At 43.2% G+C, this 13,614-nt stretch overlaps 1 protein-coding gene across 1 annotated transcript; it reads right to left on the bottom strand.

The window, feature by feature from the left end:
* Nucleotides 1–8,857: 8,857 nt before the first annotated feature.
* LOC136537958 (uncharacterized) lies at nt 8,858–13,045 on the bottom strand. Its single transcript, XM_066529935.1, has 12 exons — nt 12,758–13,045; nt 12,532–12,651; nt 12,369–12,438; nt 12,166–12,249; nt 11,693–11,809; nt 11,153–11,599; nt 10,621–11,027; nt 10,429–10,528; nt 10,281–10,340; nt 10,090–10,176; nt 9,833–9,970; nt 8,858–9,378 (listed from the first exon to the last, which is right to left on the bottom strand). Exons 2-12 carry the CDS (start codon nt 12,621–12,623, stop codon nt 9,058–9,060), a joined length of 1,923 nt encoding a protein of 640 aa, XP_066386032.1. The 5' UTR covers nt 12,624–12,651; nt 12,758–13,045; the 3' UTR covers nt 8,858–9,057.
* Between the last annotated feature and the right edge of the window lie 569 nt (nt 13,046–13,614).

Genomic DNA, 13,614 nt, shown 5'->3' with positions numbered 1-13,614 from the left:
TCGTCGAATAAATCACTCGTTTGTTTGTGAAAAAATCAAAAATGAAATCTGTCGTTGTGACCAGTAAAAGAAATTGAGAACTCCTTTTCATCCTCCTGATGGTAAAATAACGTACCGTATGACGTGATTCAAGCCCTCCTGGTGCCCAAGTTTTCAGCTGATAGATGAGAATTCAACGGTTGCCGTGCTTCTTCTACAATTGCTCTCTCCTTCCTCAATCCCCCGAGCTAATCCATGCATGCCACCTCACCATTGCTCATATCCCGCCTTTAGCTAGGGTTTCATTGATAAACCCATTTTTCATGGGAATTGAAAGGGATTGAGGGGAAAATAAACTAAATAACTCGTAACAACAAACGTTACCACGCCAACCATCGCTCCTAGGACCCTGTCTAAACCTTGCTAGCTGGCCATCTTTCACCGTCAATGACGAATCTAAGATGATCTAGTAGTGCAGATCTAACATGATCCATTGTTCAGACGGAGGTAGGAGGGCTCGAGCGCCCCCTCTCCGCCTCATGTTGCAATCAGGGGAGCCTGATGTTGCATTCAGCCCCGATCGCCACCGTCGCATGTCCTTCACTTCTAGGGTTGGCAAATAGGCAATGAGATCTACTCATAACCCCATCTAAAAATTTAAGGGATGGTTTGGTTTCATTGTTATCCACCTTAAATTGCATGTATAATTTTCCACCCCAGGACTTGTTTGGCTATATATACTGATCCACCTCAATTCACATATGTTGGGCTAGATTAAGATAGAAATTAAACTAATTTACATTTCAATCCACCTCAACACATGTGGATGCATCCAAATAATCCTTCAATTTTTCCTAATCCATGAGAATTGGGGTGGATTGAAGTGCAGTCACACAAGTCTTAAACGAGATATGTTGTTGGGGTAACTATACTCAACTAGTATAGTGCCCGTGCTAACGCCACGGCTTTATTTTAAGGATGCACATTGAAACAACCAAACTACGGTGGTACTTCATCACATAAATAGAGTACAGCAAGACAATTAAAAGAGATTCCAATTCATTGCATCATTCTCAGTATATTATAGAAACTTGTCCTGTACATACACCATTTAGAGAATGTGTATTATACAGCTAAATTTAACAAAAAAAAACATCATAAACATTTAGCCAGCTATAAAACATAAATTCTCAATTCTTGCTACCGCTACCGATCTGCCAATGTTGTCCTTTTACTTCAGGTGATGTCTAGACATCCCAAACATTCGACTGACATTTTGGTCCTGTAATGGCTACTCTATCAGTACTACAGATTAGTGAAAACAGAATGAAGTTCAATTAAGAACGACAAGCTTAGATAAATGAAGTGCTATGATCTTCGATAAATACAGGGGTCAACAGAAATGTAACATATGATTTCACCACCAAGCCCCAATCAAGCCAAAAAATAAGGCAATGTCAGTGTACAAATTACAATCATTAGTTGCTTGACCGGATTCCACATGCCAAGCATCCAACTCAAACTAACACAGCCTCCACCAATGCCAAATTTTTATTATTTTACAAAACATGCTGGGTGGTAAGCTGAGTATGGAGCTGAGACACGGCGATGAAGGGAACCCCTAGACTGGTGTTCCACATTACTTACCTGATATTCTGTAACTCTCATATTGATACATGTCAGATTACTTATCTGGAACTCAGTCCTGGCTGAACCATGTGTCATGATACTTATCTGAACCATGTTTTAGAATTACATACTTTATAAACAGGGAGTAGTAGAAAAATAGCATAATTATGTATCGTTTATATGAGGAGAAAAATGATCACTTACATCCGATCTTTATTTTAGCAATATGCCTGTCCTGTAAGCAAAGCCAGAGAGCACATTGTCATTATTGGCATTCTATAAGTAAAAAACATTTTAATTTGTACCACATCTGATAGGTGGATATTATGCATTAAAGAGAATAGTATAGTGCCCGTGCTAACGCCACGGCTTTATTTTAAGGATGCACATTGAAACAACCAAACTACGGTGGTACTTCGTCACATAAATAGAGTACAGCAAGACAATTAAAAGAGATTCCAATTCATTGCATCATTCTCAGTATATTATAGAAACTTGTCCTATACATACACCATTTAGAGAATGTGTATTATACAGCTAAATTTAACCAAAAAACATCATAAACATTTAGCCAGGTATAAAACATAAATTCTCAATTCTTGCTACCGCTACCGATCTGCCAATGTTGTCTTTTTACTTCAGGTGATGTCTAGACATCCTAAACATTCGACTGACATTTTGGTCCTGCAATGGCTACTCTATCAGTACTACAGATTAGTGAAAACAGAATGAAGTTCAATTAAGAACGACAAGCTTAGATAAATGAAGTGCTATGATCTTCGATAAATACAGGGGTCAACAGAAATGTAACATATGATTTCACCACCAAGCCCCAATCAAGCCAAAAAATAAGGCAATGTCAGTGTACAAATTACAATCATTAGTTGCTTGACCGGATTCCACATGCCAAGCATCCAACTCAAACTAACACAGCCTCCACCAATGCCAAATTTTTATTATTTTACAAAATATGCTGGGTGGTAAGCTGAGTACGGAGCTGAGACACGGCGATGAAGGGAACCCCTAGACTGGTGTTCCACATTACTTATCTGATATTCTGTAACTCTCATATTGATACATGTCAGATTACTTATCTGGAACTCAGTCCTGGCTGAACCATGTGTCATGATACTTATCTGAACCATGTTTTAGAATTACATACTTTATAAACAGGGAGTAGCAGAAAAATAGCATAATTATGTATCGTTTATAGGAGGAGAAAAATGATCACTTACATCCGATCTTTATTTTAGCAATATGCCTGTCCTGTAAGCAAAGCCAGAGAGCACATTGTCATTATTGGCATTCTATAAGTAAAAAACATTTTAATTTGTACCACATCTGATAGGTGGATATTATGCATTAAAGAGAATAGTATAGTGCCCGTGCTAACGCCACGGCTTTATTTTAAGGATGCACATTAAAACAACCAAACTACGGTGGTACTTCGTCACATAAATAGAGTACAGCAAGACAATTAAAAGAGATTCCAATTCATTGCATCATTCTCAGTATATTATAGAAACTTGTCATGTACATACACCATTTAGAGAATGTGTATTATACAGCTAAATTTAACCAAAAAAACATCATAAACATTTAGCCAGGTATAAAACATAAATTCTCAATTCTTGCTACCGCTACCGATCTGCCAATGTTGTCTTCTTACTTCAGGTGATGTCCAGACATCCCAAACATTCGACTAACATTTTGGTCCTGCAATGGCTACTCTATCAAGACTACAGATTAGTGAAAACAGAATGAAGTTCAATTAAGAACGACAAGCTTAGATAAATGAAGTGCTATGATCTTCGATAAATGCAGGGGTCAATAGAAATGTAACATATGATTTCACCACCAAGCCCCAATCAAGCCAAAAAATAAGGCAATGTCAGTGTACAAATTACAATCATTAGTTACTTGACCGGATTCCACATGCCAAGCATCCAACTCAAACTAACACAGCCTCCACCAATGCCAAATTTTCATTATTTTACAAAACATGTTGGGTGGTAAGCTGAGTACGGAGCTGAGACACGGCGATGAAGGGAACCCCTAGACTGGTGTTCCACATTACTTACCTGATATTCTGTAACTCTCATATTGATACATGTCAGATTACTTATCTGGAACTCAGTCCTGGCTGAACCATGTGTCATGATACTTATCTGAACCATGTTTTAGAATTACATACTTTATAAACAGGGAGTAGCAGAAAAATAGCATAATTATGTATCGTTTATAGGAGGAGAAAAATGATCACTTACCTCCGATCTTTATTTTAGCAATATGCCTGTCCTGTAAGCAAAGCCAGAGAGCATATTGTCATTATTGGCATTCTATAAGTAAAAAACATTTTAATTTGTACCACATCTGATAGGTGGATATTATGCATTAAAGAGAATAGTATAGTGCCCGTGCTAACGCCACGGCTTTATTTTAAGGATGCACATTGAAACAACCAAACTACGGTGGTACTTCTTCACATAAATAGAGTACAGCAAGACAATTAAAAGAGATTCCAATTCATTGCATCATTCTCAGTATATTATAGAAACTTGTCCTGTACATACACCATTTAGAGAATGTGTATTATACAGCTAAATTTAACCAAAAAAACATCATAAACATTTAGCCAGGTATAAAACAAAAATTCTTAATTCTTGCTACCGCTACCGATCTGCCAATGTTGTCTTCTTACTTCAGGTGATGTCCAGACATCCCAAACATTCGACTGACATTTTGGTCCTGCAATGGCTACTCTATCAGTACTACAGATTAGTAAAAACAGAATGAAGTTCAATTAAGAACGACAAGCTTAGATAAATGAAGTGCTATGATCTTCGATAAATGCAGGGGTCAACAGAAATATAACATATGATTTCACCACCAAGGCCCAATCAAGCCAAAAAATAAGGCAATGTCAGTGTACAAATTACAATCATTAGTTGCTTGACCGGATTCCACATGCCAAGCATCCAACTCAAACTAACACAGCCTCCACCAATGCCAAATTTTCATTATTTTACAAAACATGCTGGGTGGTAAGCTGAGTACGGAGCTGAGACACGGCGATGAAGGGAACCCCTAGACTGGTGTTCCACATTACTTACCTGATATTCTGTAACTCTCATATTGATACATGTCAGATTACTTATCTGGAACTCAGTCCTGGCTGAACCATGTGTCATGATACTTATCTGAACCATGTTTTAGAATTACATACTTTATAAACAGGGAGTAGCAGAAAAATAGCATAATTATGTATCGTTTATAGGAGGAGAAAAATGATCACTTACCTCCGATCTTTATTTAAGCAATATGCCTGTCCTGTAAGCAAAGCCAGAGAGCATATTGTCATTATTGGCATTCTATAAGTAAAAAACATTTTAATTTGTACCACATCTGATAGGTGGATATTATGCATTAAAGAGAATAGTATAGTGCCCGTGCTAATATGAATTTTCTCCAAAGGCAGTACATCAGAAACAAAATACAGGGGATATCGAAATGGCTAATTCCTTAGCCCATGAGTTTCCCAAGGATATTCAAAGTATATTCAAAGTATGAATAACGGAGGTGCAGTATTCAAACTACAATCAACTAACGAAAAAATATAGAGGATTATGTTTGCATGTCTTGCATACTTCTTTTTCCCTACATACAGATTCTCTGGACAAGAATCTAAAACAAAACAAGGCAAATCTTATTCCGGATTAGGAAGTTTGGACAGTTGCTATGTCTAACTTATGCAATTAGGCCTTCAAAAAGAAGCATTTATAATCCCGCACAACATGACATATTCACACTCAATGAAATACAAGAGGGTATATAGTTATGGCTTTTTTAAGCTTTTCCTTATCATATTCCAGTCATCAACTAATTCCTCATGACGCTAATAACTGGAGGTACCACGGGCTTGCATTGGAGATAAAATGGGTTAGAACCTAGAATTGATGACAGCTAGAGTGACAACACTTGATCATGCAAAAAAAAACGCATTGCCATAACTGATGGCCAGCACGTTCACTCGACAAACTTGTATTAAAATACATTAACTGAGCTCTACATTTACAAGCGTATATGATAGGAAGTGAGTGGTCCCTTTCACAGGGATTTTATGCAATTAGTCCTTTTTTTTACCAGGGATTGAAGTACAATGTAGCAAGCACACCACATGGATAGCAAGAGATATACTGGCTGGTACCAGTGAATCCGTAACTATAAGTATTTTACCTAGGGCAGTGTCTCCAGGAACACTTCGGGGATTTCCATCTCCGCGAGCACATCGCTGTTAATCGCCATGGCCACCTTCAATATCTGGTTTGCACAATCCCTGCTCTGCTGTAGTTTCCTCCTCGCATCCTCGGACAGCCCCTTGGGCGGCACTCGTGGGCAGGGCAACCACCACTTCTCCTCCTGCCGCACCGACGGCCGGCCACAAGACGAGGAGGAGGACGACGGGAATAGGCCCCCGCTGTCCTCGACCATGACCCCCTGTCCACGTACCAGAACTCCGTCCCCTTGAACCCATCAATCATGGCTAGAAGCATGGCGTCGAGCTTCCTGAGCGTGGGGAGGTTCATGTAGAGGTCGCTGCGCGGGCGCGGGACCATGACCTTGAACTGGCTGCCGCCTTCGGGGAGCTCATGGATGGAGGGGGTGAGCTCGACGATGGAGTCCGCGACGGAGAGCAGACACTCCATCTCCTGCGTCCACGTCACCTTCCTCGCCATCGCGAGCGGCTCTAGCCTCCAGAGCTTGCCGAACACGGTGGCTGGACGACAGGAATCGGTAAAGGAAAACCATCACCATCAGGAATCCAGGCAATGCGGGTGGAGGAGTAGCACGGTGGCGGCGGCGGGCCGTGGGCACGAGCGTACCGGAGAGGTTGGTGATGGCGTTGTAGATGGCGAGCACGGTGCAGACGCCCTTGCCGCTGCCGGACATGTCCTCGCCGAGCAGGAGCTTCGCGAAGCGCTCCTTCATCATGTCGATCTCTGGCGCACGGTATCGGAAGGCAAGAACAAGAACTTGTTGTGAGAGGAAAGAACAAGAGGGGATTTTGGAGTGAGATCTAAGCAAAATAGCGAGGGGGCGGGGCGCCGCTTACCGGAGAGGTCGGAGGCTAGCTTGGAGAGGTAGAAGGCGGTGGCCGATGCCGGGGTGTGGAGCGACGAGGAGGAGGACGCGAGGTGGGAGACAGTGGCGGAGGGCATCCTAGGCGTGGCGGCGGCCTAGGAACCCTAGTCGCGCGCCGTTTCCCCTCGATGAGAAGAGGAAGTGCGGACGGAACAGAAGGGAAAAAAAGAAAAACAATGGGCGTGGGTGTGGAATCGAACCGTGGCCAACGGGGGCGTGGGCGTGGGCGGGGCGTGGACGGCTGGTTACGGGAGGGCGATGGAGGGCAGACACACTAAACATGAGCCGTCGGATCTGGATGAGTAATGAGAGAGAATGGCTAAGAGATAATCTGGTGTATCCATTTTGATGGTGTTATATTTTCTGGGTGCATTCATGGGTGTGGATGTAGTATAGGTCATGACTGTGGAGCAGACATTTATTGTGTGACTGTAGATTTATTCTAACTGGTGTATTATAGGGTAGGGTAGATATGTAATAGCTACAGAAATCTTAGTCTAGAAAAAGCTTTGTTAGAGTAAGCATTGTAAGATGGAGAAGAATCTCTCAAGGACAGAATTGCTCATAGATGTGGTAGCAGCAGAAATCAAGTGTGGAGATGCTCCGAATCACTTGATTAATTCACCTTTCGAGGAAAAAATAACGTATTTCTGTTGAATGTTATCACTATCAAATGGCATAATATGCATCAGGGCATCATTAGAACATGAGGCTGTTGCCAGCAAATTTCTTGAGCCCCCTGCCCCTTGCCCCCACCACCACACACACACAATGCCTCTGTTCGTTTCGCTAAAAAAACAAGGCGAAACACTGTTCTAGCTGATTTGCTGTGAGAGAAAAATACTGTTACGGCTAAAAAAACAAGCTAAAAAATATGGATTATAAGACAAACGAACAGGGCCAATATACGTAAGTGAGAATGCTCAAGCTATATTTTGAGGGGAAATACTTTGGTTCGCACATCATATGATCATACGGATTGGTGGCAACTGCTCACATTTTTTTGAATAAGGGCAACTAACTTGCTATACGCTATACATGCCACCAACCATCACAAATTCCATACGTAGTAGTCGCTAAACAGCAGCCATCTAATTGGGTCTGTGATTTTAGTGAGCTGCATAAACGTCCAATTTTCAACGGAACAAATTCTCAAGAATCCCGTGAATGCGTCCCAACTTTTTTTTTCTTTTTGCAAAGAAAAACGAGGACTCGGGAATTGGAGCTGGTACGTTCCAAGTCTACCAGGCCGCTAGGTGTTTCTCCCGAGTCCCGACTTCATGAGCCTACTGGTGCCCAAACTCTGTGTCAAAGTTGGGCCTCATTCCGGTCCGTTATAGGGAAAAAATTATAAAAATGACACTCAGAAAGATTGACTCTTTGATTATGATGACACTCAGGTGGATGACAAGTGGGTCCATCTATGTCTATGAATATGGGTACAGTGTCAAATCTGCAAACGACCGATGTTTCGAGTCCCATGTTTGCAAATCGCCCCATTATAGGCCCTCGGACTCTCCTTTCCAGCGGCAGCTCCCCGAACTCTCGTTTCCAATGGCTGATCTATAGCATGTTTGTTTGCTCGTATCTAACTTTTAAGCCATGGCTTATCAGACAACGAACAATATTTTTCTCTCACATCAAACCAGCCAACAGTACTTTCAGTCATGACTTATAAACCAAACCAGCCCAAACAAATAGGGCGTTGCTGACAAAACTGGCCCATATAGGGTGTCATTATTATATGATGATTCTCCGACATCCATCAAAGATCAAAGTGCGGTTTGCACATGAAGGTATGAATTTTAATAGGGAGGCTTATATGCTTCAAAATCTGCATGTACTTTTGGATCTGGAAGATATATATGGCTTGAGTCCCCTCCTATATTTGTTGATGTAAACACTTCTAAAGTGAATTAATACCCTATCTTCCTCTCAAAAAAAAGGGGTATCCTCCTTCAGTGTACCGTACCATAAGGCTCATCATCTGACAAATCTAATTCTGGAGAGGAGCCTTATAAAAAAAAAAGGGGAGGGGAGGAAGGCTAGGTGACCGTGGCGATGACATGAACAAGAAGGCGACGGGACGTATCACAAATAGAGTCAATTGTCAAACGTGCTTTCTCTCATTTCTTCCCCTGTTTCCTGTTCATCATCTACAAAAGCCTCTTTACACGCCACGCCATTGATAATCACCACACAAAAGCTGCACATGATCCCTTCTCTAATCTCTAATTCTAACCCTATGACACACGCATATACTACTAACACCTACTGGAGCCCGTCGATGCTGAGATCGACGAAGGGTCAGCTGAGGTGAGGGAACGCGAGGTCCCTGGCGAGCAGGTAGCGGAAGGCCGGGTTGTAGGGCACCCACTCCACGACCTTGCCCGACGACCTGCCGCCCTGCTGGCACCGCTGCACGGCCATCCTCATGCTCTCAGGGAGGTAGCGCTGGACCATGTCCACGAGGCCCTGCGACGAGAGCTTCACGTCCTTGGCGTACGCCTCCACGAGCTTGGGGAGCAGCAGCTTCTGCTCCTTCCACACGCCGGCCGTCGCCCGGATGAACTCCTCCTTGGCCGCCTCCAGCTGGTGGAACAGCCGCTTCGGAGTGTACACCCTCACCTGCATGCAATGCAACCAAAGCAAAGCGAAGCAAATTGAGACGATGATGATGCTGCGTTCAGAATTCAGAAAAGAGGGTCGGCTTGGCACATCCAGTAATAATGGTAGTACTAGCAGTGTGCTTTGAGGCAACAGCGCGAGATTCCAGCATGATGGCAGATGAAAGATTCCTAACAACGTTCCCAATCACCCAAAAGCTGGCGGCTCATGATTCATTGGTAAACCTGTTTCGCTAATGTGACACTGACATGATAGATTGATAGGATAGGAAATGTGCAGCTTTTCATGCCAGATTTGTGCTTAAAAGGCTTGTCAAGAAATGAAACACGTATGTACTACTCGCACTGAATCCATATTGACTTGTGAAAAAGTAAGCATTGATTTCTAAGTTCTAAGTTTGTTTAAGAAGGTATTCAGGTACAACGACACCAAGTTTGCGGAACTTGTTGCTTACCGCGGGATCAGAATGGCTGCCGGAACAAAGCGCAAAGCGTAAAAGAGGCTCTGATTGTGCAACGGCAAAGGCTCGCCACTCATGCCCAGCTTTGCTCACTTTGCTTTTGATCCTGGGGTAAAGCAGCGTCCGTAGCCACTGCATTAAAAGGACCAAAACTGAAATTAGCATGCCTCTGTGTGAAGGCATATAATCAGTACAGTAGGAACATCGTGCTTTTACCCGGGTTTGGACCTAATCATGCATTCTAGCTATACCTGTCCGGCGCAATGTGTGTTACATCCAAGAACAATGCTCTGGATAACAGCGGCGTTGATGTTGCGTCCAGCTATTTTGCAGGCAGCCTGTGGTTGAAACATGTGTCAGCCAAAGGCGAGAGAAATTTGGTATGTGCTTTGGGTTGCAGGACCCTCCCATTGATTCTTCAGAGGAAGCATTTTCACTTTACCTTAACAAGTAGGGATGTTTTCTTTAGATTGTTCTGTGGGACGCCATTCTTCAGATAAGCCTGTGAAAGTATTACAATGAGACCCCATCAAGAACAAAGCACGTAAAGTGCTAAGAAATTTTAGAGAACTGCATCAATAGAGTATTACATGCATCAGCAAAGCATTGTGTATGTTGACCCAGAATGCTATCTTTTCTTCATATGTCATTCTCCTCAGATCAACGGCTTCCAACCGGTACAAAATCAACCTGAAATATCAAAATCAGTTGAGAACGGTGTATAAAATTTTAACTAACAAATTGAACAATTCCATCGACCAAAGAGCAGAAATATAACTCACTTGTAAGTCTGGAGCAGGTCCTCAGCTTCTTTCAGCCTCCGACTGTCACGGCTAATCATAGGAACTTCAACCATTGTGTTGTAAGGTCCGCTGAACTCCTTCAAACCCTCGACATGGAATGGGTTTATCAAACGGGAGTCCAGAGTCGTTTCTCTCTTGTAATGGGGACTCCACATGTCCCCAACATACTGTGGAGAGATTGCACTAGTTGAGGAGAACGACGACGATCGCGAAGACGATGAGCCATGGTGAACCAAGGGAGGATCTGCAAATCTGCAGTATATCCCCGCCATGCATCTCACCATCTCCTCTGAAAGGTTGTTGGGAGTTTCAGGGATGTGGTCAGCTACATTAGTTCCTAGATACTCTGCTAAGCTTATCATTCCTGATGCACCAGTCTCTCCTTCCTGCTCAAAACATAACAAGGAACTTTAAATCATATACATGCATGTGGAGATGATAAACTAGTTTTAAAATATGACAACTAACAATGCCATAATGTTATTTTTTTCATCATGGAGCAAATCATTACCTCTACGAATGAGAATGGCTGTGAGTGGCATGAGCGAAGAGCCCTTGCAAGACTATCATCCTCTGAAGGCAATATCCTGGACGAACAAACTCCACGGTATGACAATGCAGACTGGCAGCGGAGGACATCTGAATCAACCGCTCTATCAGAGCGAGCGGATGTGCAGCAATCTGCCAATGGATCATTCAATTTCTTATGCGCCGGCGGGTAACTGGACCGGAGCGCTGCATCCCCTCTACTCTTGCAAGACTTCATTGCCATGGGCGTTTCCCGGAGCTGCCCGCAGCGTGAGCTCATTGACAATTTTGTAGCTTCCCGGCAATCAGGGGGAGAAAATGCAGATGCTTGCTGCTCAAATGCTTTCCGGTACAGTGTCAGGAGATACTGCTCCATATTCTTGACCTCGAGCTCCAATGTGGCAATCTCCCTTATCAATTCATTAGCTGCCTGAAAAAAAAAATCAAAGTGGTTAACCTGATGAGTGATGAAAAGTTGGAACAAGAGCAGACTAACAATAGTTCTTGGGCAAAAAATATTTACCTTTGGCATTGGATTCTCTGGTGACAAGTTAACTTGAGCAGCGTTAGGCCCTAAAGCTTTTTCCAGTGCACCACGAACAACCTGTTGATCCTTGAGGTGCTTCTCAAGCTGCAGAATCTGCATCAGGTGATTTCATGAGTCCACAGTATGGAAAATTCAATAGAAAAACGAGAAGCAGCAGCAGGTTAGAAAAAAAATATTTTTGTCAGATTAGTTGGTGAACAAATATGCTGTGGCTTTTAGTGAAGTACAAGTGCCATCAAAATCGTTTTGATTAAAAAATTCTCTTGCTTATCCTCTTCTATGATTGAGCAGTGCTGCTGCTTTTCGTCCAAAATAGATTGTTTTGTAGCTGTTGGCAGTGCAGCCAAAAAGGGCCACAACAATTGTTCCATTTCAGAAGCCCACACAAACGGAAATGCAAGTTCTTATCTGCTGTAAAAACTATCTAAAAGAAATCAGACTACACCTACCTCCTTTCTCAAGGTGCTTTGTGCTCCCCTCCCAGGTTGAGCTTCCTTACTGATATCACTTTTCACCTCAGCTTTTACAACTTGCTGGGGAGAAAAGATTAAACACAAATTACTCAAAACTACAGGAACTATGTAGTGAGAAGTGAGAACCTGCATTTATTGAACAGCACTGTCCACACCAGGACCAGGAGGGGGATATTTACCGGCATAGGTAGAACAATTGTTTTGTCTGAAGAACGCAAAGTATCTGTAGCATATATATCCTCAAAATAGCTGCCATTGAAAAAGTTTAATCACATTTTGAGCATTGTTCCATGCCATCTAAACCAAAAAAAAAGAACTATGCAGAAGCCTGCAGACACCAACCCCTTGGATCGCTTGTACCGTTCTGAAGAACTGAAAGATTTCATCGTCTTGGCAAAAGCTGTGTGCCCCTTCTCCAGAGCCTCCACCTCCATCTGACAGAGCTTAAGAGCCAATCAAGAACTGAAAAAAAATGCAAAGCAGTCTAAGCAGCAATCCAGAAAGACACCAGGCAAACAGCAACGGAGACGAAGACGAAGAACAGAAACAGGAGCAGAACGGAGCTTACAGAGATCAGTTGCTGTTGCCTAGTGGCCAGCGCTCGGAACTCAGTAGCAGGGAGGAAGAAGCCGAGCACGAGTGAGGAGCTCCGGACGATCCAAGACCAAGGAAATGGCGTGTTCTGAAGTCACGCTAAGCTCCAAGGAACCCAGCACTTTCCACAGCAACGAGTGCCATACATCTACCGGCACCGCACCACCACCCTTCACTCTTCTGGTCAAGAGCTAATGAGCCATTTGGAGAGGAAAACGGAAAGCAAAGCCCTTTCTCTCTCTCTCTTCTCTCCTCTCTCCGATCCAACTGCTCTGCATCTACCCCCCACTGCGTGTGTATGTGTATATATACAGCACCAGCAGCACCAATGACACGCTAGTGGCGAGCCTGCAAAAAGGCCGTTGACTGTGACATCTCCTCGTGGAAACGCCACACACAACTTGCCAGTGGCGGATGCACGACCCGAGATAAGGGACTAAAAAATATTAATTTGTATGAAGATTTAATGATGAAATTAAACTTTTACTACAATAATTAGACTTGAAATTAAAAAATTAGGTGGCTCGAGCCCCCCCCCCCCCCCCCCCAGCCTCCCTGTGGATCCGCCTCTGCAACTTGCTGTGACGGAGGAATAGGTTAACCACTGCACCTTTTTCGCATGCCCAGGTCTGAAAACCTTGCTCCTCCGGGTTTTCTATGTTTTTGCAGGCAGAGAAACTAGGGTAGGGAAAGGGAAACCTTTTCGACCAACCTGGTAATTTGTGCCCTAATCAGGCTTTTCTACCCCCAACCCTGATACAGTAACAGTTTTGGGGCCATGAGACATTGAGACATCAGACATGTGGTTGGAGTGAGATTTTGGGAGTATAT

This window comes from Miscanthus floridulus, chromosome 2, assembly GCF_019320115.1.
Source record: "Miscanthus floridulus cultivar M001 chromosome 2, ASM1932011v1, whole genome shotgun sequence".
NCBI classification, from domain to species: Eukaryota; Viridiplantae; Streptophyta; class Magnoliopsida; order Poales; family Poaceae; genus Miscanthus; species Miscanthus floridulus.
The sequence above is the reverse complement of the archived record's forward strand: the minus strand, read 5'-3'. Positions and strand labels throughout refer to the sequence as shown.

Bases quoted from the DNA above. Each gene is read 5' to 3' on its own strand.
- LOC136537958 (XM_066529935.1), bottom strand. From the start codon at position 12,623: ATGGAGGTGGAGGCTCTGGAGAAGGGGCACACAGCTTTTGCCAAGACG. The intron at 11,028-11,152 runs GTAATGATTTGC...TGTTTTGAGCAG, and splicing joins AGCCATTCTCATTCGTAGAG to GAAGGAGAGACTGGTGCATC. The intron at 9,379-9,832 runs GTAAGCAACAAG...CATTGCATGCAG, and splicing joins GCAGCCATTCTGATCCCGCG to GTGAGGGTGTACACTCCGAA.